Source organism: Lygodium microphyllum, chromosome 1 (genome assembly GCF_053477565.2).
Source record: "Lygodium microphyllum isolate KBCC chromosome 1, Lygodium_microphyllum_v1.1.10, whole genome shotgun sequence".
NCBI classification, from domain to species: Eukaryota; Viridiplantae; Streptophyta; class Polypodiopsida; order Schizaeales; family Lygodiaceae; genus Lygodium; species Lygodium microphyllum.
The window spans coordinates 176,518,666-176,541,978 of NC_141135.1; the positions used below are offsets into that span (position 1 = coordinate 176,518,666).

Genomic DNA, 23,313 nt, shown 5'->3' on the forward strand with positions numbered 1-23,313 from the left:
TTGGCCCGAACTTGGGGCGGGGGGATAGTATCCAACGACGGAGCATCACAGACCATATCTTCCATGGGCGGAGCAACATGACCCGCATCTGAAACGTGTTGTTGCTCTGGGCATTCAGCCATAAAGTGCCCCAACTGTCCACAGGAAAAGCAATGGGCTGCAAAATTGGCCCATTTCAAACGAAAGTGTAACGGATGCATACCAGAGCAGTTGAGGCGTAACCACGCAGGCCGTTTCCTTGCAGTATCCCATAACATGCACAATCGGTTGCGATTCACAGCCTTGAGACTGGGAGGGACCAGAACTGTGCCCACAGCGGCCATAGCATCCTTCAATAGCGGCCAATAAACAGCCGGACAATTTTCCACTTCTACCCACACAGGGCATTCACGTTGCAGGAGGCGCTGGAAATCTGCCATCGGGCGCCAAGGAACCACATGAACCAACCGACGATCAAAAAACAAAGGCAGTTTAGACAGGAGAGCAGCACGGTGCGTCTCTGTTTTCAAGAGGACCTCAAAAAAACCTCGGGATCCAACAAAAATCTCTTCAACACATTCCCCTTGTAGCAGACTCTGCAGCCATTGGCGAATACGGGAAAGCAGCGGGATGCGACCAGTGAAGAAGAGTATCACCGCGCGATCATAAAATACCGAAAAGGAGCGTAGGACAGTTTTTGGGTCGACGGTAGCTTCCAGAACATTGTCTGGAGCAGAGTCAGAGAAGGCTTCCTGATTATGTTGAACATATTCACCAAGCAGAGTGTTGGCAAATTCCAACAGATGCTCCCAGTCCACCTCCTGAGAGTCCACAGAATCCGAAGCAACCTGCGCATAGGAACGATCCTGAGTAACACCTATCTCTTCTGGGGTATGCTTGGTACGTTTACCCACAGGCTGGATGTCAGGACCCGGGGAAAATTCTTCAGTGCACGGAACCATATCCTCCGGTTCCTCAGCATCAGAATGCGGGCCAAGTGCTGCCACCGTTTGGTCTATGAAATCCAGATCCAAACCAGCCATCTCTCTCTCTCTCTCTCTCTCTCTCTCTCTCTCTCTCTCTCTCTCTCTCTCTCTCGCTGCCAATAACTCTCTCTCTCTCTCTCTCTGCCAATCGCTGCAGGAACAGGCGGCAGGCAGCTGAAATGCAAAGAAGTGGCTCACAGGTCGCAGTCTCTCTCTCTCTCTCCCTCTCTCTCCCTCTCTCTCTCTCTCTTTCCAGCCTATGCACAGCAGCCTAGCGGATGCCAATCCCAGTCCGAAAGCTACTCTGCACGAGCAGTCATCACTGCCGCTCGTGTCTGCTACCCTGTTCTGCACGGGTCTGCCCTAATTTACCTTACAGTTGTTTGCTGACGAACTTGCCGGTCTGCAGAAAGCGTGGCACCTCTGGCTCGGTATCCTGCTGTTCGTTCAACAAGCGCGGAACCCAGGGCAGGGCAATCTTGAAACGGCTTAGGTGGGGGGCGCCAAGCTGTCGCCCATGTGCTCCCTTGCTGAGTGGCTGTCGGGCGCTGCTGCAACCCAGTCAGGCGACGAGGGGCAGAAGGACTGCGTCACCAGTCCCTGTGCGATCTGAGAGTCAACGGAGCTCCTCGCGACAGGAAAGGAGGCAACACGGAAGTCAGACGGGCGGCGTTAGGGCTAGACGCACAGGCGATAGCATCTCCATCGCGTCGACTTTCGTTTCTCTCTCTCTCTCTCTCTCTCTCTCTCTCTCTCTCTCCTCCTCTCTCTCTCTCTCTCTCTCTCTCTCTCTCTCTCTCCAACTCTCTCTCTCGTGATTCCTCTCTCTTTCTCTCACAAAATTGCATTCTACTTCTTCATTGCACACTCACATTCCCACATGTATACGATATGGCACTTGCACAAAAGGGGGATGATTGACAGCATTATTGCTTGGTACATCAAGAAAGCTAGTAGCAGGTGTGGCCATACATCAGCAACAAGCCTTCATTTTTGAGACAAGCGCCTACATATGGACAAATGTTATTTACACCCTCCAAGATGTACTCATGTTTGAGAGATTATTAGGGTGACTCATAAGATCTGAGTGGCAGGTATGATAGTTTTTTTACATACTTTGGAGTTTGGTCCTTTTCTCCATTTAGACTGGCGGTACTCTAACGCCAGTCTAGGGAAAAGTAAAGTGACTAGATGTCTGAGAAACCTATTATGGAGTGCAAATGTCTCCACTATGAAGACGTTGTACCAGGGAACCCTATAAATGACCCCTTTCGTGGAGACATAGGGTGAGCTCTCCACTAACTCACGAGCTACATCCGCAGAGGTGAGTTGAACCATGAAGATCCCTTGGCCCATGAGGGCTGCCTCCATGATGTGCGCTGTGCCAATGCGCAGTATGGAGTGGAGCCAATTTAGAAGCTAGGCCCTCAATGGGGAGTGTCAAACAACGTGAACAAAGATTGCGTTGTTTCTTTCAACTCGAGCTCTGTGGCACAAACGGCTAAGAGCTGTTCCTCATAGAGGATGATGTGCAAGGTGTTTGACTAGGGGGCACTAGCAGAATGCATCGGTGTGTGACCAGAGGTTTCCATTGTGTGTCCGTGCTAAGAACCTACCTATCGCATTGCTTTGCTACCGGTGTGGGGGAATGTTGCTGCAGAGGAAGGGAGCAATTGGGGGGCGGGGGGGGGGGGGGGGGAGGGGGGAGTACGGGTGGTGGATCTGCCAGACGGGGCCGAGGCAATAGGGGCAGTGCAGGGGGTTCTTTAAAGCCTCCTTTAATATCTCAGCTTTGCAATCAGCATAGCCATGGCATCTTGGTTCTTTACGCCTCTTCCTTCATTCATCAAAGGTCCACCCTTGGCAGGGCAAGTGCACCACTAAGCCACAGGCGGGGGGGAAGGCAGGTGGGGTACAGCTGCTGGCCGCAGACAGGGGGGGACGGGCAGGGCAGTTGCCAGGCAGGCGGGGGTGCAAGCAGGGGGAGTGACAGGATAGGCAACAAATGGCAAAGACAGGGAAAACGGCCAGGGCAGGGGAGCGGGCCGCAGGTGGGGGGAGCCGGAGGGGGCTGCTTTGGCGTTGGCAACGGAGAGGGAACAGACGGGTGGGCACGATTGACCTGGCGATGGTGGCGTGGCGAAACAGTCAGGGCGAGGGTAGCTCACGTGACGCGACGGGTAGGAGTTTTTCACATCCCGTGTTATGATGACCATGGATTGGTTACTTTATTAGTCTTGAATTTGACAATTTCTTTTGAGCAAATAGCCATTGTGAGTTGCTTACCCATGCTTTTTCCTCTCTTCTCATACTATTCTGTACTATGTGATACCTTATGGATGACTATTGCTAATGTGGTTTTACAGAATATTCAATCTCTGGATAAAACACATACTTTGTGTCTTCAAAAGATCAGTCTGAATGTGGGAGGTCCTTCGGATCCTAGTCGGAGATACGTTTTCTATACTATGCTACAGAGTTTAGCAGGGATTTTGAGGACAAGGCTTCTAAAAGCATGGAGAGTAGCTCCTTCTTCCCTCTCTGAGATTCCCCTTAGCTTATTGCGAAGAAGAGGAGCACCTGCTTCTCTTCAACAATCTACTCTGTATTGAACAAGTCAGATGATGGCAGAGACCTGACCTTTCTTGGGGTAGATTTTTGTCAGAAATAGTGGACACAATGGGAAAGTAGCAAGCGTTCAAAAAGTTTCCCTTAAAAACTCCAGGCTTGAGGCTTAAGAGGTATCATGGGGGATGCACTGTGGCTGCTTCAACGGCAGATGTCATCTCTCCAATTGGCTCACACAATAAATTGATGGTCAAGCATTGATGGGATGGGTTTTCTCTGAAGGAAAGGAAATCGTATTCAAAACATCTCATCTTAGCAACCCAAGGTAATATTTCAAAGGCTCCTGTATACAAAAAGAAAAACAATGTAAGCAAGAGGAGGGCATAAGATCATCAGCCAGGCTGGGTACTCTCAAGGGAAAATTCCTATGCAATGGGAACAAGCCTTATACAAAAGGAAGAGGCTGTAGAACAATCTACTAGGCTAGCCACTGTTAAGGGAGGAAGTCTCATATGAAGAGCTCAAGGTAAAATTCACTAGGGAGGAGTATAGTGCAAACAAATGTAAAAGAGAAATTAGCAGAAAAAGATGCACGAGTCCTAGGTGGGTAGGAATGCTTCACGAGTCCTAGGTGGGTAGGAATGCTTCACGTCTCTGCCAAATGCTCACCAAATCACTTTAAGGCTATCCTCTTTTCCTCAAAGGGTATGAATAGTAAAAGGGTTTCTAAAGTGGATATAGCCCAAAGAACCGTGACCTATCCACATTTAGTTTAGCAAATTTACCATGCAATAATTTTAGCAATGAGCTCTCATCTTTGGCAATGGTGTGCAGACCACCGAATTTGGAAAACTCAGGAGTTTGAATTGCCCTCATCTTATGTACTATAATGAGATAAGAGATGCTCCCTTGAATGTTATCGGTCCCAAGTCACTAGTATTTTGCCCTGAACACCTTTGAATATCATTCAAAGGGCCCTCCTATAGACCTACTGTGCTGCAGGGCAATCTCAAAACAATGTCTCTAAGTCTCCTTTGCCAACCTACATTTGGAACATGAAATAGGAGTCCTGCCAAAGTCAGGCCATATGTGGGCCTACTGTAGGAACTTTGTTTGTTAGATGACAAAACTGTGAATGAGGACTCAGATGAGTATGATATAAGCTTCTCCAGCAGCAGCCCCTCATTGATACAGATAAGGGAATACACACCCATTCCTTATAGACATCTGGAGGCGATTTGATGACAGCTTAAGGCCCTGAAGGTATCCTATTTATATTTTTTGTTTGTGGCTGATAGGAGTTTGGAAATTGAGTCTTGGCTTGGCTATTGTAAGACCACAGTTCCTTGTTCGAGGTGCAGAGCAGTTGAGGGGACTCAAAGATACCATCAGAACATTTAAGTTCTCATTTCAGACCACATGTCCAGGGCAATTTAGACTTTAAACTACTCAAGGGCTTGGTGCAACTCACTGTTGCATATGGGAGCTCATTTCCAGCATTATAGCATGGTATATTTGGAGAGCCATGTGAAGACAGGATATTGATCATCAGACTTGCTCCACCTCCAAAACACACTCACAAATTGGGACAAAGAACACGAATACCCTCGCGGTAGGTGGTGGGATAGACTCTAGGGTGATTCTACGAGCATGCATAGGATGGAAGACTTTGTTAGCCACCTAAGATTCTTGCTAATTCTTCTAGGCTTATCCTTCCATGAAACGGAAGTAATTATTTTTGTTCAACTTGTTGTATAGGACTTCTCCATATCAAGAATGGCCAGGTTGGGGGATGATCCTCAGACCTCACCCTATCCTTTCCCCATAATTTGTAAGGTTATTTTGATTGGGTTCTTTTATGTATTTTGTATATTGGCTTTTAGCTGAAATAAACATAATAGAAATAGAAAATATTTGTCTTGTTGCATGGTACATCTTGACAATGAGATCCAAGGAGGCTATTGCCTAGGAACACACTTCCATTTCAAAAACTCTCTCTCATATCTGGACAGAGATCACCAGATACACTCAGAGGCATATGCAAGAGATTAAAGGGAAATTCAGAGCATATCAGGAGCTGAGATTCCTTCTTAGACATTTGGGATTCCTGCACCTTCTTCCATTTGGAGACTTTCCATATAGTTCAACATTATAAATCATTGGACTGGCTTTTTTGTCAGTCCTTGTATTGCATACTAAGGCCATAGTATTTGATTGAGAAGTGTGAATTTGCAAGTTCTAGGTCAAACTTCTATCAAAAGGTATCAATAGGCTGCCACAATAATCCGGATGCCACCTGATCACGCATCCCCCATCACATCTTGTTGTGGCATTCTTTCAGTATGCCTAGGCACATGATTGACAGAATTTCATTCCAACTCTTGATTTCACCAATGCATTTGCTTGAGATTTCCTTGTTGGAAATAGCAGCAGCAGCAGCAGCAGCAGGACTAGACAAAGTATGAGAGGGAGTGAATATCTTTTTATTGCAGTTGCAGGTTTTCAATGTGCTAGTTATGGCATACACATTAGAGTGGTTGTAGATATTAGGGTCTCAGTTAGTTCAGTACTCATGCATATGTGAAGAGCCCATGTTATGCGGCGCACTGAGTTGGAAAAGTCTCATCCAACCCTGTAAATATAACGAATCTGATTGTATGAATGTTCACATGTAATTGCCCTGCTGATTGGTGACATGGCTCTCTTCTCACGGAGATAGGCCGATACCTATTTGAGTAATATCAGCCTGTGCCAATTTCCATTGCCACCTTGTGTGCAGGCTAGATGCCTGGCCATCATTGGTGGCTAAGTTTTGCTTTTATTTTTTCTCTGCTTATTTGTCATACTTGAGGTGTGTATACATATTCTACTAACTAATAGGAGGAGTCGTTTTGGGAAAGAAACAGTTTATGATGCATCCGAACATGGATTTGATGACTTTCTACTTTGTCAGGTTCATTTGCAACACTCGCTGGTTTGCTTGTACTTCGGTTTGGAAAAACACTTGTTGTGATGGAAATCAAGGAGGTTAGACATTTCTTTCTTCTAATTCGTCAATCTACCACCATGAAACTTATGAAATTCCTATCACAGACAGTTTTCTCCTACATGCTTTGCAAATAACGACTGTAGGTTATAGTTTTGCAAAATGTCAAAATGAAAAAGATGTGTCTTGATTGAGCTATGTCTTTGCCAGTGTTTTTTGTACACTCTAGTCTGCATCATCTGTCAAGAGTGTGAATGTGGCTGCTTAGAAATTGTTCATGCTCCAATGCCGGCTTAAATAAGAGAATGGTGCAGCAAGGAGCTCTAATCTCTTCATTCAGAAACAAACTCCGCCTGTCAGAGATTTGTGCAAGAACCTCTTTGACAAAGAGGTGTCTACATAGAGGGTCTCAAAGTCTCTGTGCAGTGTGCAGTGACAGAAAAATGCTAAGGGTGGTGTCTTCATCGAAAACTTAAAAGAAAATCCCCATCCTTTTTCATGACATGAAATAGCCAGAATGCTATCAGATCTGACCATTTTAAGCCTTCTACCCAACTTGGCTGATTATTAAATGAAAATAGTGCCAAGTGCATGTGGTGTTTTTTTTTGCAAATAAAGTGTGGCTAATTATACTACTTCAGAAAAAACCCTGAATACAAAGAAGTGCTCGTGCTCAATAGACTAGCAGGAGCTGATGCAGAGTCACAGATATATCAAGTATACAAGCCTCTCAAGGCGGTCTAGGGGGGATGGGGGCAAGAAGCCATGGAGGGGGGTGTATCGCCATCTGGGGCTGCCTGCCTGCATCATGAAGAACAGGTCCTGGCTGCCCTAGGTACGCAAGAAGTGAAAACAGAGGTCCTGACAAGCATGAGACTCGCCCTGCACCTGTTTCCACCAGCCACGGAGGGAGTGGATGATGGAAGTCCAGAGCTCAGCCAAAGTCACGTGTACTCAAAGGCTCTCCCTGCCAAAAACCTCCTGACAGCGTGCCTTCCAAATGTGCCATCCAGTAAGACTCCCTACATTCTCCCATACCTCAAAGCAGTCTATTGTGGGCTCCAGTACCTCGCGGCTGGGTAAAGCTTCTAGGCCAACCACTGCGCAAGACCCAGCCTCAATGATGAAGATCATGTCCTGCATCCCAGCCTCATACAAAAGGTGACAGCCTTGGCTAACTGCCTGCCAGCAGAAAGCCTCCCATGAGATACATCCAAGGCTAGGTGCCAGACTGCAAAGAATGTGGCATACTCCTCTCCACACGAGCTGTGCCGCCTCGCATGACCAAAGGCAGTGCTTTGGAGTTTCCAAAGGGTGTTGTGGGAAGCGTTTACACCCTCCATCGTGCTGCATCTGGGCTAGCCAACTCCCCACCGCCAATCCTCCATGTGCCAAAAGCCATAGGAAATATGATATCCTCCTCGGCCTCCAGCTGTCCCATAGGCCGCACTAGGAAGTTTGCCGGAAGGCATTCGTAATGCTGTGCTTCGTCCAGTATCTGCTACGCGAAGGCACCCAGTCCATGTCCTCTTGCATCAGTACATTTTGCCAATCCTAGCTGTGTACTCCAAGAACCTCAATGGCTTGTTGTCAAATGCAGTGGCAGGCCGTAGCCACTCTCCAGGGTCCCACTCCAGCTCATCAAGTGGCGTGCTCTCCCATATCCAGAGGTGCCACTCCCGGAACTCCTCCTAGAACACATAAGGGTCCAAACGCTAGGTCTTCCCTTGAAGACCGACTACACGAATCCTCCTCGAAGGAGGACAATGATCTCCTCATCTTGCTCCCCTCTGTCAAGGACCAAATGTCCCCCCTCCTACACCGTGAAGAAAATCCCGTAGGGAATACCACCTACTTTGTCTGTCACCTGTAGGGGGACACCTGCCGCTGAAAATCTAGCGGCCCATACCTCTCCAGCCTTTACTGGCTCTCGGATTGGAGGGTCAAGTCACTCCTGAGGTATCACTGCGTCAATCTTCCTTCTCCTCAGCTCCACTTCTCTCTGACACCCTGATGCCTGCTACAATACCTCCTAGTCCACCATCCTGTACACCTCCTGCCATCTCCTGATAGTGCGAGCGGGGCAAGTCTCCCAGCCAGCCCACTGGATGTGGAGACGCTTGCCAATCTGTATCCCATCCCTATCTCTGACCTGGGGGTTCTACACCGGCAATGTATCTCCTCTTGGCATCCTGGAGGGCTTTGAATTAGGGCCTTACGAAGGCCCTCCCACACATGAAGTAGGCTACGGAGGAAGGAGGACCTGGGGGATGTGATCTGGCCACTATGAAGTTCCATTTGAAGGATGGCCTCCAATCACCACCAAGCCTTGGTCTGCATTCCTAGAGACCCTCCTGCAATAGGATCTTCCAGATCTGCCCTCCTGGCGTGAGCCTACGAACTACTAGCTTGCCCAATAGGGCCAGGCTTTGGAACTCTGGGTCTATGATCCCAAGTCCTCCCTCAGACTGATGCTGGATGACGGTCGCCCACACCACCTTGGCCCGAGAATCCCTGGAACCGTCTGAACCGGCCCAGAGAAAATTCTGCACTAGGTGGCGAAGTTGAGCTACACAAGACAAGGAAAAACACCAGCACGGGGCAATGTACAATGCCGTCGCTAGGAGGACCTAGTTTACCACCAGAGCTCGGCCTGCTAAGGAAAGGCAGGCAGTACTCCAATAGGTCAGCTTCCACCTGATAGAGTCGAGTATGGGAAGAAACTGTTGGGCAGTAGTGATCTCGAGTCCCACCTGAAACCTCCGGTCTATCCTCTCCACACCCATTTGAATCCCAAGTGGACGCCCCACTCCGTGCTAGAGTCCGGGTCCGTAAGAAAACCAACCAACTTCGCCAGTTGATTTTCGCTCCCGCTGCAGTACAAAACACCTCCAAAGCTAGTCTCACTCTCTCCTGCATCAACACATCATCCTCTATGTATAGTGCGGTATCATCTACATACTATGAATCTAATAGCTCCGTCTCCTCCCTCACAGGAAGTCGAAGGCCACGTAGCCCGCTCACACGCGACCAAAGGAAGTAGAACATCGCCTTTGCAAAGAGTAGGAACACATACGGGGCTAGAGGATAGCCCTTTCAAACCGATATCTCTAGCGGAAACTCCTCCTCCCTCCTACCACCTATGAGAACCCTGCTGGTAGCGGATTTGTAAAGTGCAGAGACCCCGCGGATCCATGCCTGGGGGAAGCCCAACCTCACCATGGTGCCCTCTAAGAAATCCCACTCAACCCTATCATAGGCTTTCTGAAAGTCCAGGAGAAGTACAGCCAATCCCTGACCATTGTGCTGCGCCCACTCAATCGCCTCGAAGAAGGTGAAGAAATTGTCTAGGATGCTCCTATCCTGGACAAAACTTGTATATGTGTCATGAATGATATCTAGAAGCACGGGGCAGAGTCGCCTACTGATCATCTTAGCCAATGCCTTATAGGCTACTGACAACAGAGTGATCAGTCTCCACTAGGAAAGCTCCAACCAGTCTCCCCCTTTGGGGAGGAGACTAATAAGACCTTCTGATAGACTCCTTGGCATCCCTCCTGAGCTGAAAATCTCCTGCAAGGCCAGCAGTAGGGAGTTCCCAGTAGGTAGCGAAGAAGGCCTTAGAGAGACCATCCTCTCCCAAGCATTTCTGCCTATCTTGTGTATGGAAAGCCTCCTCTAATTCCTTCTCTATGAAGGGGTCTAGGAGGGAGCGACCCATCTCCTCTGTGACGAGAGATGGGATGTGGTCCCAAACCTGCTTTGTCTATACCTCTGTCCTCTGGCTGAGAATGCCTCCTGTTGGAAAAGGTGTTTGTAGTAGTCTGTGTGGCAATCTCCATCACCTCATCTGGGCTAGAGCGAATTGTTCCATACTGATCCTGGAGGCTGTGAATCTGATCTCCTGAAATGCGAGGCTCATGCACCTTGAAAAACTCCTTGCACATCGTGTCCCCCTTCCGTGCCCAAAAAGCTATTGAGGTCTGGAAGGAGAACTCCGAGCGCCTGTCCTCGATGTCAGCGAGGGCAGCCCGTGCACGCACCTCCTATGCATGGAGAGTGGGGTCCATTCGTGCCTCTTGGAGAAGTCTCTACATGGCTGCTAGGTCTCATCGGAGTGCTCTCTCCTTCTCATAGCTCTGCTATCTGGCCTGTAGGGCTGCCTCTTAGCAGATCCTGCTCGACTCGGCTAGGACCTTTGCAACCTCCTCTCCAATCATGTCCCTCCTGTCCCACTCCCTAGTCCAGAGCTGCTCAATCTGCCTCTTCACCGCCTCCCTCCTATAGATCGAGTCAGTTATCCGATAGGATCATGTATCTAGGGCTGAAATTGGGGGATCAAGTGTGAGGAGGATTGGCGGGCAGTGATCAGACAAAGTGGTGTCGGCCAATTGCCCTACCTAGCTTCTGCGAGAGCACTCCCATTCTCCCACATAGAGCTTGTCGAGCCACTCCAACAAAACTCCGCCTAGCCACTTGTATCCCAAGAGAAGGCCAACGACCTCTCCCTCTTGTGGAAAGCTAGGTCTCTCTAGGCATCGCGTGCTCCTATTGCGAGGAGGAAGACCTCCCATGCCTCCTGCTCCTCCCGTACCATACCTTGGTAGTTTTTGCCTTTGCCCTGTTGGTCCTCTAGGGCCTCCAGGTCGTTGAAGTCTCCTCCAACAATCCATGAGTCCACTTCTAACCTCATCTATAGAACCCTCCCTGCCACAATTGCCCCGTGATCTTGTACACAGAGGCTGTAAGGCTCTGGCCAATAGAGGTGCATATGCCTCCACTCCTACTGTGGGCACCGATGGATTACTCCCAGTAAGTGTATGAACTGCGTGGAAGTACATTCCCTACACAATGGGCGTGGGCAAGGGTGAGCTTGTGCTCCTGCAGAATTAGGATGTCAATCCGTCTAGCAAGGGCCGACTGCAACTTCTACCGAGAAATCAACTTCCTAGAACCGCATGCTTTCACATTCCAAGATGCAAGATGTAAGCTGATAGGGAAACGTGTGACTGACCGAATAGGCATTTGTTCGGTGTGGAAGCTGCCGATGCGGAGGAAGAGCTATAGGGCATGCGAATATGCTTTGCCGCAGGCCTGGACGGCGAACTCCAATCCCCCATGGTGGCCCCCAGGCAGACCATGGGGTGATAGATATTGCAAGTGGTACCACTATCACATCCATCAGTGCTCTCCACTATGGAGGGGCTCGAAAGATAATGCTCAAGTGTGGGACCTCGGCACCAGCCCACCACTTAATGTCCATCATGCAACCTGGCCATTACTATGAGAATAGTGCTAGTCCTTCTCCCATCCACTGGGAGATGTGGTCTGCCACTTGACTCTTCACCTCCTCCTGTATCTATGTCATCGTGCAGTCCCCTGAGTGAGAGGTCTGAAGGAAGAAGGCATAATTTGGTCCATCCAGTAGTGCTAGTAGATGGACCTTGCCACTCCTTGACTTGCGTACCATGAAGATTCCCACCTCCAGAGGTAGTGGGAACTCTCCGCACTTTGCAACTCTCAGGTAGGCCCACGGACCACTGTGAGAAAATTCTTGTGGTAATAGCTACGCATGTCTTTGAAAAGTGTAATAGGTAGCAAGGACAGATGAGCTGGTGGTTGGGGGGGGGGGGGGGACAAGGCTGCTAGTGAGTGGAGGATGTAGGCATATGTGGCTCATCACTTTCTGTGGGAAGAGGGGGGATGGGCAGGGGGGGAATCACTTATACCGCGTGTGGGTCTTCACTTATACCGGGGGCAAGGCTGCTAGTGAGTGGAGGATGTAGGCATATGTGGCTCATCACTTCCTGTGGGAAGAGGGGGGATGGGTAGGGGGGGAATCACTTATACCGGGTGTGGGTCAGGGGGGCTAATCGACGGGGGAGGTGGTGGGGGGGATGAAGATCGAGGGATGGTGGGGTGGTCAAGTACATGGCGGGTGTGGGGGGGGGCTATGGGTTAGGGTTGGTGGGGGATCCATGGGAAGGGGGGGGTGGGTGTGGGGATTGTGGGATCTCGGGTGAGGTAGCTTGTGACGCGGGTGGTGGGTGTGGGGGACTATGGTCTTGTCAGGTGTGTCGCACAGGGGGGGGCTGGGGGGTGCTTTGCCGAGGGGCTGTCACTTGCCCTCCTACTCCCTGCTGCTGTGGCTGTGTCTGAGGGGTTGTGACTGAGGGAGCACGGGTGGTGGGTCTACCAGACGGGGCCCTGGGATATAGGGCGGAGGAGGCGGGGGCAGCGCAGGTTGGGTCAGGCTGGGGGGGGGGGGGTAGTTGGCAAGGCAGGTGCCACTGAGCCGCAGGTGGGGGCGACGGGCAGGGCGGGTGCGACAGGCCTCAGGTGGGGGCGACGGACAGGGGAGGAGCCACTGGGCTGTAGGCGGCGGGGCAACGGGCCACAAGTAGGGGGGGCCACTGGCGATGAACACAAGCGGGAATAGGCGGGGCGGGCACGAGGGATCAGGCGGGGGTGGCGCGACGGATCAGTTGGGGGCAGGGTAGCTTATGCGACGCAACGGGCAGGGAGTTTTTTTTAAGTGCATGTGGTGTAGTTGAGCATATTTTGGCTTGTGTACGATTGTGCCAAGATTTGGTCATGCACATTATGGTGTCAAGAACCTGTTCAGTCTGAGCATGATATGCACATTCTCCAAACTCATGATGTGTATCAAACTAAGGTATATTCTGTCACCAAATAGCTTGCTGCCTTCCTCCTGTATACTGCACCATGTAGTAGTAGATCACTTTGCACTCTGAGAATAGTCTGAATGAGAAAACATGAAATAGCAGACTATTGTTGAAGAGAAGCCTTTCGATGTCTTCATACCTCTTGAATACTAAGGAGACCTTGTGGCCCATACAATATTTGGCTCAGCCACCAATGTGGGCAGCTGTCTTATAATGTGACAATATCAATGGGAAATAGAAAACATGGTAACTCAACCAAGTTTATTGAGGTCTTCGATGAGATCTTAGCTGGTTTTTCCTTGGTTGGGAATTTTCCTTTGGACTGCTGGCTGGGCAGTTTGCAGTTGAAGCAAAAGGTTTCCTTTCGAGAATTGCTGAATTATTCTAGTACCAGAGGTTGTTTGTTTGCCTGCAATGTGGTTCTTTTTGGAACCCCTTTGCATGGACTAATTTGTAACTGTTGCTAAGACCAAAAAGACAAAGCATGTAGAGGTATTGTGAACTAATCTGGAAGGCCAAAGGATTTGGATGATGACATGATCTTTATCTATGGCAAGAGTGTGTTTAAGACAGACAAAAGGTTGAATCTACATAGGACTGCTTTCTCTTGATTATATGTTTGAAGGCATTGTCTATCCAGGAAGAAATGGTATGCAGTACTTGTTGAGTCCAAGGATGAAGGCTGTAACTGTTACTCCACCTTTAACGCAAGAGTAGGATAGGGAAGAAAGCTATAACTGCCATTCCACTAAGTACTCTAAGAAGAGTACTCCTTCAGTTGTCCAAACATGTAACTGAAGTCTAGCCGACTTGTCCTGAGGACCTCCTCTACGTGTCCCAAGGGGTGATTGAAACAACTTCTGCTAAGCCACCTACTAGCCAACCACCCTTCAACCAAAGAAGACACATTTATAGATAAAGCCACATCACAAAGTCGAAGCTCTCTCTCTATTGAAACTTCCCATGCAAGGGTACAATGCTCAATATGTGAGTGGGGATCATGCTTATAGTCTCCATAGGTGAGGTGGGAATTAGGTGCATCCATGATGGGAAAAATTTCTTCGTTTCATTGTTGCTCCTAGAAGACCTAGGGTTCCACTTGAATAAGATGAAATTTGCTAATGATTTGCACTGTGTAAGTATGGCATCCTTGATGCCATCAACAGACTCAGCTAGGATGTTGGAGGGGATACCTTCTATGGGTGGTTGATATGGTATGCAGAAGAGAGGAAATCTCTAAGTTTGGGAAAAGCTTGTCAAGTAAGCAAAAGAAAAATTTCAATTGCGCAGAGAAGCCGATGATGCTTACATGGGACACTGGGGTGAGGAAGGGGGAAGAAAGGAAGGACTGAACAAGGGAGGGGGCAGGTGAGAAGGAGACTAGCTAGAAGTTTGTCAAATGGTGCACATGAGGCAAGGGCCAGAGTAGGCAAGGAGTGAAGCAAGGAGCACGTGGAGGCAAGAGGATACAAGAAAAGTGACACTCAACCACAAAAGAGAAGGGCCACGAAAGGCTGAAGAGATAAGAGTTGTAATAGTGAGTTGACAGTCACTTAAGCATAGCTAATGTACTTCCCAAGCTATTCCCCCCACCCTTGTTCTTGTAGTGAAGAACTGTAAGGAAAAAATAATGATAGTTCACAAAAATGGAGTTTAATCACAACTTGCTGAGTTACACAAGCATAACTAGCATGTGGACTCAAAAAGAGTCCCAATTAGAAATTTTAATCATTGTGTTTTTGTTTTACTTAATCACGAAGTGCATTTTTATTGTGTGGAAAAGGTGTGACAAATTATCTCACTCAATAGAAAACCCAACAATGTACAAATGCTGCACGGTCTAGTTGGACTTGGATGCAAATAATATCACATATGTACCACATCTATCGGGGTGGTTTAGGTGTGGAAAAGGTGTGACCAATTATGCCACTCAATAGAAAATCCAACAATGTACAAATGCTGCACGGTCTAGTTGGACTTGGATGCAAATAATATCTCATATGTACCACGTCTATCGGGGTGGTTTAGGTGGCATGGGGAAAAGAAGCCATGAGAAGTGTACTACTGTTGGGGATTATATATTGTGGGGTTTAAAATAGGCTATGGCAACCCTATGTGTGAAGAAAATACTGTTGAGCTCATGTTGATGCCAGGAGTCCTCGTAAAGCTGCTCCCATGGACAAAGGTAAGCACTCTATCACAAGTTTGAAGGTTTATCTCTATGGACTAAAGATGGAAACTAGAGAATGTGCAGGAATAATAGTCAATAGGTTGAAAAGTTTGGAGCCTGAACTAGCAAATGCTGGAGAACTAGTAAAAGATTTAGATGCAGGAGCCTGGATCTTGAAGAGCATGGAACCAAAATCTGACCAAAGAGTCAAAATGCTCAAAGAAAAGGACCTTGTAACAAGTGAGCATGTAATTAATTCTCTCTTGGAAGAAGAAAGAAAGTACGACCAACACAACATATGGTGATACAACTTATGTTGTCAAAAACAAGAAAAAGGAACCTTGCAAACATTGCAAGAAGACAAATCACAAGTTAGAATATTGCTACTTGGAGAATCCTTGGAAAGACTATGGAAAAATATGATAGGGAATGAGCGCCATGACCGTTCCTATTGTGTTGCCACCCCCACCAAACCAACATGCCACCGTGCTATCATCCTGCCTAATTAGTGCCACCCTTCCGCCTCAGCTACACTATCCTCACACTTAAGCCAACCATCCTGCTTGGCGCATGGTGTCTCTTTCACCACCTCCCAATGCGCTGCTTCAATAGTCATTGTCTCGCCCTCTCCGCTCATCTGCCCCTCCCCCACCCCCATAGGTCTAGTCACTAGGCCATTTGGCCGCCCCATATTGAGTTAAAAATGCGTCAGCGTAACTTAAACAACCCCAAAACACACTTAATTAATGAAAAAACCTTATTATTTTAAAAAGAGACGCGATCCTAGAGAGTAACTGTGTCTCATATGCCAAACCCTAATTTGGGTGCTCCAAACTTTCTATAAATAGGCATGCAGCCCACCACTCTCCCTTAATCTTATTTTTGTAGGTTTCAAGAGTTGTATCTCTACTGCCCACACCCCATTCACAAAGGATATCACAGTCAGACCTTTCCCTTGCTATATGCTATCATTTGGCATTTGATTCTAGTCTCTGACTCCCCTTGTGAGCTGATGCCTACATCTTGGAGCTATTGCCTACTGATCTAGAGTTGTCACCTGTAGTTTGAACCTTGTGTTTGTCGTTAACATCATCAACTGGACCTATCGCCATGAGTCACACACAGAGTCGCTACATGTCAGACATTTGTGTTTGCTAAGTTTCTCTCTCCTCCAATTGTCACCTACACTTCTTGCACAGTCACCTTGTCTCTAGCTATCACCCAGTTTTTCTCTCTTCTCAAGTACCTGCATTTTTAGTATTTCTCTCTCCTCACTACCTATCTATGTCAGATCTAGCCTCTCTAGCTACGTTTGCTGGTGTTCAACACATGGAGGCTGCCTTACTGCGTTTTGGGATTGTTTTCAAAGTACTACACATTCACAAGCTCATAACCTCTCCCTTGATCCTAGAGATATGAGAGTTTGAGGTTTAGTATTCACTATGTAGTGCGTTTGCTAGATGAGCATTGTATATTCAGTAGTCATTCACTTCATTATTCATTGTGTTCACTGTCTTTGAGTTACCCTAACCCTAATTGTGTTCTATGATTATCAATTTGTGCTTTGTCGTACGATTGGTTTTGTGTTTTTTGTGTTTAGAGAATTTCTTCACATGGTATCATAGCTAGATACTCTTTGAGAAACCTTGGCCTTTGATCTACTCATCCGCAGAAGTAGGAACAGCAAAAGGGTCAAATGACTTCGAACGCATTCACATCACCACTCCAATCTCCATAGTCAACATGGACAGAAACTAACAAGAGTGGGCCTTTTAGCTTGCTACTATTTGATTTGACGTGGGCGAAGAATCATCAGACTACCATGGAGTCCACAGACCATATCAGATGTTTGCCATTGGGTATGATCTTATCCTTATCCACAGGGCTCTGCAGGAGGTTGACGGTAAACTTGAGTTATCTCCTTTAGATTCGGTGCACAAAACTAATGATCTTGTAGGACCTTTCGAATCTCCACTATGGACTGGCCATCCACAAGTGGAACTTGGCTCAGATCACACTCAACTTCCACAGTATTTCTTTCCTCCAATGTCAGGTACAAACCCTATTATGTCAGATTCTATACCAAGTAATTTTGTATTTTCTCTTGGACCGGGGGATGCTCCTCAAGAAGACTCTTCAAAATAACCTTTGGTTTCTAATTAATGAAAAGAAACATATTTAATTATGAACTTAAAACTAGGTAAGAAGTTGAAAGAAAAATTTGTAAGTATTCCTTCTCTTCCTTTTCCTTTAAATGATTTTGTTTTTCATGGTCAATTTGCAGTAGGTGCATCTTCATCCAATGCATTTAATCAAAAGCAACCATCCGTGCTTCCCACAACAACTCTATCACTAGTCCATTTGGGTTCCCACCCCCCCTCCCTCATCTTCTGCTACACCATCCTTTCCACTTCCATTAAGTGCACCACATTTACCACCACATACCATACTTGGGGTTGTGCGCACGTAGGCACAACCTTTAGGACCTCTATATACCCATTTCCACGGGGTGTACTTGTGACTGAGGCTCCGACCTCCCATACACACTTTCGGATTACTCAAGTGTGGATTGTTTGGTACCATAGTTTGCCTCTATGGCATTACCTAGTTAACCATTCGGTCATTATGTTGTGCCTTTTTTAACATTTGGACAAGGCTATTGTGTCCCAATGCCTCCACCTCCACCTATGGTACTATATGGACCTATCAGAGCTTTGGTACCTCCATATCAATCGGCACTCATTGGACATTAACACCGTATTTTTGCCTATCCACCATTACCCCTTCTCCTTACCCCCTCCCCCCCCCCCCCCCCCCCCTCCCCACAACTACCATCTTATCCTCCACCCTACCCCACCTATCCACCTTCATGGACACCCCATGGTTCTAGCTCCTCATTTGCCAAGCATACTTCTAATGACATAGACTCGGTTTAATTGGTCTAACTTGGTGAGGCATGTCTTAGCCTCTCACAACCTATGGGATTTAGTACAGGGGTTGGAACCTCTACCTGATCACACACGTGTTCCTTACGAGGTCGTCCGATCATGGAAGGCTCGTAATGCGTCCGCTATTGCCAAGCTTATATAGGGTCTATTGACTAATTTTCACTCGCAGCTTTAGCATTTTAACTTAGCATTCGAGCATTGGGCACACTTTACTGATCGCTATGCGACTCGGGAACTTTAAAATCATAGACAAGGATGACTTGAAAGTCAATTTGGCTGAGTATCAGTGTCTCGTCACTAAGTTCTCAATCATTGGAGCTCCTAATTCCTTTGATGATTAGATTACCTTGTTCCTTAATAAGTTGCCAAGCAAATATTTCCATTTTGTCTAGCAGGTGATTTCACAACCTCAAATACCCACATTTTATGAGTTTGAGTGTCAGTTATTGTGTTATGCATGACTGTTTGATCAATTTTATAATACGTCCTTGATAGAGGGGCTACTGTTGCATTTTCTCAGAAGAGGCAACAAGACTAGTGAATCCCTAGGAACCACACAATCTACTCTCAAACCTTGATGGTTGAATGTGTTGAGATATCGAGCTCCACTCGTGATATGCCAGGGTGACCGTTGTGCATTTATGTCACCGACGTGTTAGTTGCAGATGCGGTTGGTATACCGCCCATGAATAATAGCTACATGATAGCTATCCTTATCTAACTCTAGTTCGTGGCTTAGTTAGTTGAGTTTGGTTTGAGACCCATATATAGGGTTCTTCTATTTCTTTGTATGAGAGTTCTTTTGGCTTACACAACTAAGAAGAGGAAAACTGTTTTCAGCCTCCACCTCTGTGTGTATTCCCCCATTGTGCAAGCAAGAAAGCTATAAGTGAGTCTCCTTCCTTCTCTCCCACAATCCTGACATGGTATCGGAGCCTTGTTCGTGGTAAGGAGCTCAAGAAAGCAAGCCAAGCTCGCGGTGTTCTGGTAAGAGGAGCAGTGTTGCTTTCATTTTCTGTTTTGGGAGCAGATCTCTGCAGGTAGCACAGCCGGAAATTGCAAGAGTGCATTGTCTCAGGTTGAGACGCCCTTCGCGGTGAAGCAAGAGGGCAGTATATGCTGCGGGAGAGGGCTTTAGCCCTTGGCGACCCTGTTTTTTTTTATTTGAGGCCATTTTGGGGCCTGTTTTGGAGGCGGAAGTTTTCTGCACGCACTCAGGAAAAGGCCCAGTTTTATGCTGTGCGACCACTGTTCTACAGGTCGGTGAAAAGTTACCACAGAAACTGAATCGTATGCTTGTGTGCAGAGACATTGGGAGTTACAGAATCATCCTTGGTTTCTGTTTATGCAAAATCGTCACTAGGAAGTGACTGTGTGGTCAAATACAACTTTCGCCAGTTTTGTAGATTTGCCCTTGTGAGGGTGAAGCTGTGTTTTTTGCAGTGACAGAATTTTTTGCAGTGTTCTGTAATGGCGTCTGATTCTCTTTCACAGATTGTCACTGAAAAGCTTGACAAGAACAACTTCCAAGCATGGAAGTTTAGAATGACGAATTTCCTTATGGGAAAAGGATATTGGGAATTTGTTGCAGGAAATGAAGAAGAACCAGTTCTTCCTGATGTTCCCAATCAATAGCAAATGCAGGCATTTAAAGCATGGCATGAGAGAGCCATGAAAGTTATGTACTGGCTGTCTATCAGTATTTCAGACTCTATGATTGTGCATATTCAGGATGCAAGTACGCCAAAGGAGGCATGGGATACTTTGTCAAAAATGTATAGCACAAATACGCAAGCTAGGAAAATGCAGCTCAAGCAAGAGTTGCATAATGTGCAAAGAGAAAATATGAGCATCAATGACTACCACATGAAGGTGAAGAAGATTGCAGATGCACTTGCTTCCATTGGGTCGCCAGTGGAAGATAATGATTTAGTTTCTGTGACCTTGAATGGTCTAGGAAAGGATTATGCACAGTTTCGGACATCCATTTCAGTTCGTGAAAGATTTCCTGATTTTGAGGAGTTGATTGCTTTTCTAATATCTGAGGAGCAGAGAAATGGTGGTGCATCTTCTTTAGGAGGAACTTCAAAAGAAGCTGTCTTCTACTCAAATGCTGGAAGAGGTAGAGGCAAAGGTAGAGGAGGCCGATTTGGAGGCCGTGGTAGAAATCAGAATATGCAGCAAACTCAAGAAAACCAGTCCTATGGAGGAGGACATGGTAACTCTAGAGGCAGGGGGAGCCAAAGAGGTCGTGGTGGATGGCAAAGAGGCCAAAATGCAAACAGCAATGTTGAATGCTACTACTGTGGTAAAATGGGTCATATGGCTAAGGACTGCTATAAAAAGTAGAATGACATCATGAATGGGAAATTGCAACAAGGGAACTATGCATCTTCTAGTAGACAGGGTGATGATAGAAATGAGCATTTGTTTATGGTGCAGCACATGAACAATTCTGTGACAAGTGCAGAAGAAAGCAACGATGTGTGGTATGTTTACTCAGGTGCATCAAACCACATGACAGGTCATGCAGAATGGATGGAGGATGCAAGGAAAATGGAAAAACCAGGATTTGTGGAGACTGGTGATGATACTGCGCATCCTATTGTGCAGATTGGAAAAATTCCTTTGTCTATGCAGGATGGGAAAAAGAAATACCTGTCCGATGTATTTCATGTCCCGAATATCACCAAGAATCTGGTTTCTGTTGGTCAAATGGTTGAGCAGGGCTTGCAGGTCAGATTTAATCCTCATGGATGCTTTGTTGAGGATATGAAAAATAAAGGTCGCTTGATAGCAAAAGGAAAGAAGAAGGGCAGAATGTTTACGTTGGATGCAGACATATCTAAATTGAATGCAGCAATGTTTGCACATGGAACCGGTGTAGTTGCAGATATTGATATCTGGCATAAACGCATTGGTCATGTTAATGTACAGCGACTTAAATCAATGCAGGCCCAAAATATTGTTGCAGGATTGCCTAAATTCAAGGTTGCAAAAATGCATAAGGTATGTGAAGCCTGTTAGTTTGGAAAACAGGCAAGGAAACCATTTCCTAGACATGTTCAAGAGAGTAAGAAGCCATTGGAATTAATCCACTCTGATGTGTGGACTACTAAAGCTGCATCTCTTGGAGGCTGTCATTATTTTGTTACTTTTATTGATGACTATAGCAGAAAAGTTTGGGTGTATTTTATGAAAAAGAAAAGTGAAGTTTTTGGGCATTTCAAAACTTTTAAAGCTATGGTTGAAAAAGAAACAGGCCTGCAAATAAAATGCCTAAGGTCAGATGGAGGAGGAGAGTACCTCTCAAATGAGTTTGCAAGGTTCCTGCAGGAGCATGGCATAAAGCAGCAATATTCATGCAGTCATACCCCACAACAAAATGGAATTGTAGAAAGGAAAAACAGGCATATTGGAGAGGTATCTCGTGCCATGCTCAATGAAAAAGACCCGCCAGATTTTTATTGGGCTGAAGCAGTTGCTACAACAGTCTACATAATGAACAGGACTCCCACTGCAGCAATACATGGGATGACTCCAGAGGAGAGGTATACTGGTAGGAAACCAGATATTTCTCATTTAAAAATTTTTGGTTGCATTGCCTATGTACATGTGCCAGATGAGTTGAGATCCAAGTTGGATCCAAAAGCTGAGAAGTGCATCTTTATTGGTTACTCTCTGCAGCAAAAAGGGTATAGATGCTATAACCCTTCTACTTGTAAGTTTACAGTGAGCAGAGATGTTGTGTTTGATGAGATGAGTAGCTGGTATAAACCAGTAAATGTGATTGATGATGTAGATGCACAAAATGGTAATGCTGCACAGAATTCACAGCAGCAGTCACAAAATATTAGTGGACCTGGAGCGTCCTCTAGCAGTGGTTCACATTCTTCACCATGGACAAGTAGATTGAGATCAGGAGAATCTTCTCAAAGCAATGCAGATAGTGGTATGCAGGTATCACGAAAAGGAAAAGAGAAGATTGATCAGCCCATGTTTGATGTGAATGCAGGTCACTCTTATATGGATGGTGAATCCAGTGGCTCAGAACAGAGCATTGATGATGAGTTGGGTATTCCTTCTATTGTTACACCTGGAGTAAGGAAGACCAGGGATGTTTTGAGAGCACCTGGGAGTGAACCTACTTTGCGCAGGTCTACGAGAGCTAGATATCCTGTGGATAGGCTGAAATATGATGGATTTACAGCCATTCACTATGCATATATGGTCAAAGTGATACAGGAACCAGAACCCACTTCTTTTGAGCAAGCCATGGGAAAAGAAAAATGGGAGAAAGCCATGGATGAAGAAATGGATGCCTTGGAAGCAAATGCTACATGGGAATTGGTACCTTTGCCTAAAGGTAAGAATGCAATTGGCTGTAAGTGGGTTTATAAGGTGAAGCATAATGCAGATGGTTCTGTGAACAGATACAAGGCAAGATTAGTAGTCAAGGGGTATGCACAAACATATGGCATTGACTATGAAGAAACATTCAGTCCGGTTGCAAGGATGGCAACCGTAAGAGCAGTCATTGCTATGGCTGCATGGTGACTTGCAAGAAGAGGTCTATATGGAGCAGCCACCAGGTTATGTGCATGATGTTCATTCTGAGTTTGTTTGCAGGTTGAAGAAAGCCTTGTATGGCTTGAAGCAAGCACCTAGAGCATGGTCTGACAAGATAGGACAGTATCTTGTCACTATTGGCTTTCAGATTTCCAAGGCAGATTTCTCACTTTATGTGAGAAAAACAGAGAAAGGTATTATGCTACTTGTCATTTATGTTGATGATTTGATTATGACAGGTGACAGTGATGAAGATATCCTTCATGTGAAAATGCTATTGAAGCAGAAGTTTGAGATGAAGGATTTGGGAGAGCTGCGTTATTTCTTGGGGATTGAGGTGATTAGATCACCAAGTGGGATACAGCTCTTGCAGAGGCAGTATGGATTGGACATGCTGTCCAAATATGGGATGACAGGCTGT

The 23,313-nt window shown here is 46.6% G+C and overlaps 1 protein-coding gene across 6 annotated transcripts in view; it reads left to right on the plus strand.

Moving 5' to 3' along the window:
• LOC148042006 (uncharacterized) overlaps positions 1 to 23,313 on the plus strand; it is a 198,464-nt gene that overhangs the window by 115,364 nt on the left and 59,787 nt on the right. For all 6 annotated transcript variants that reach the window (XR_015691892.1, XM_087684910.1, XM_087684920.1 and 3 more), the window contains one exon: positions 6,487 to 6,560. Coding sequence is in view for 5 of the 6 variants with exons in the window: in XM_087684910.1 (XP_087541036.1) it covers positions 6,487 to 6,560 (74 nt within the window). In the remaining variant the exon portion in view is untranslated. The remainder of the gene's footprint in view (positions 1 to 6,486; positions 6,561 to 23,313) is intronic.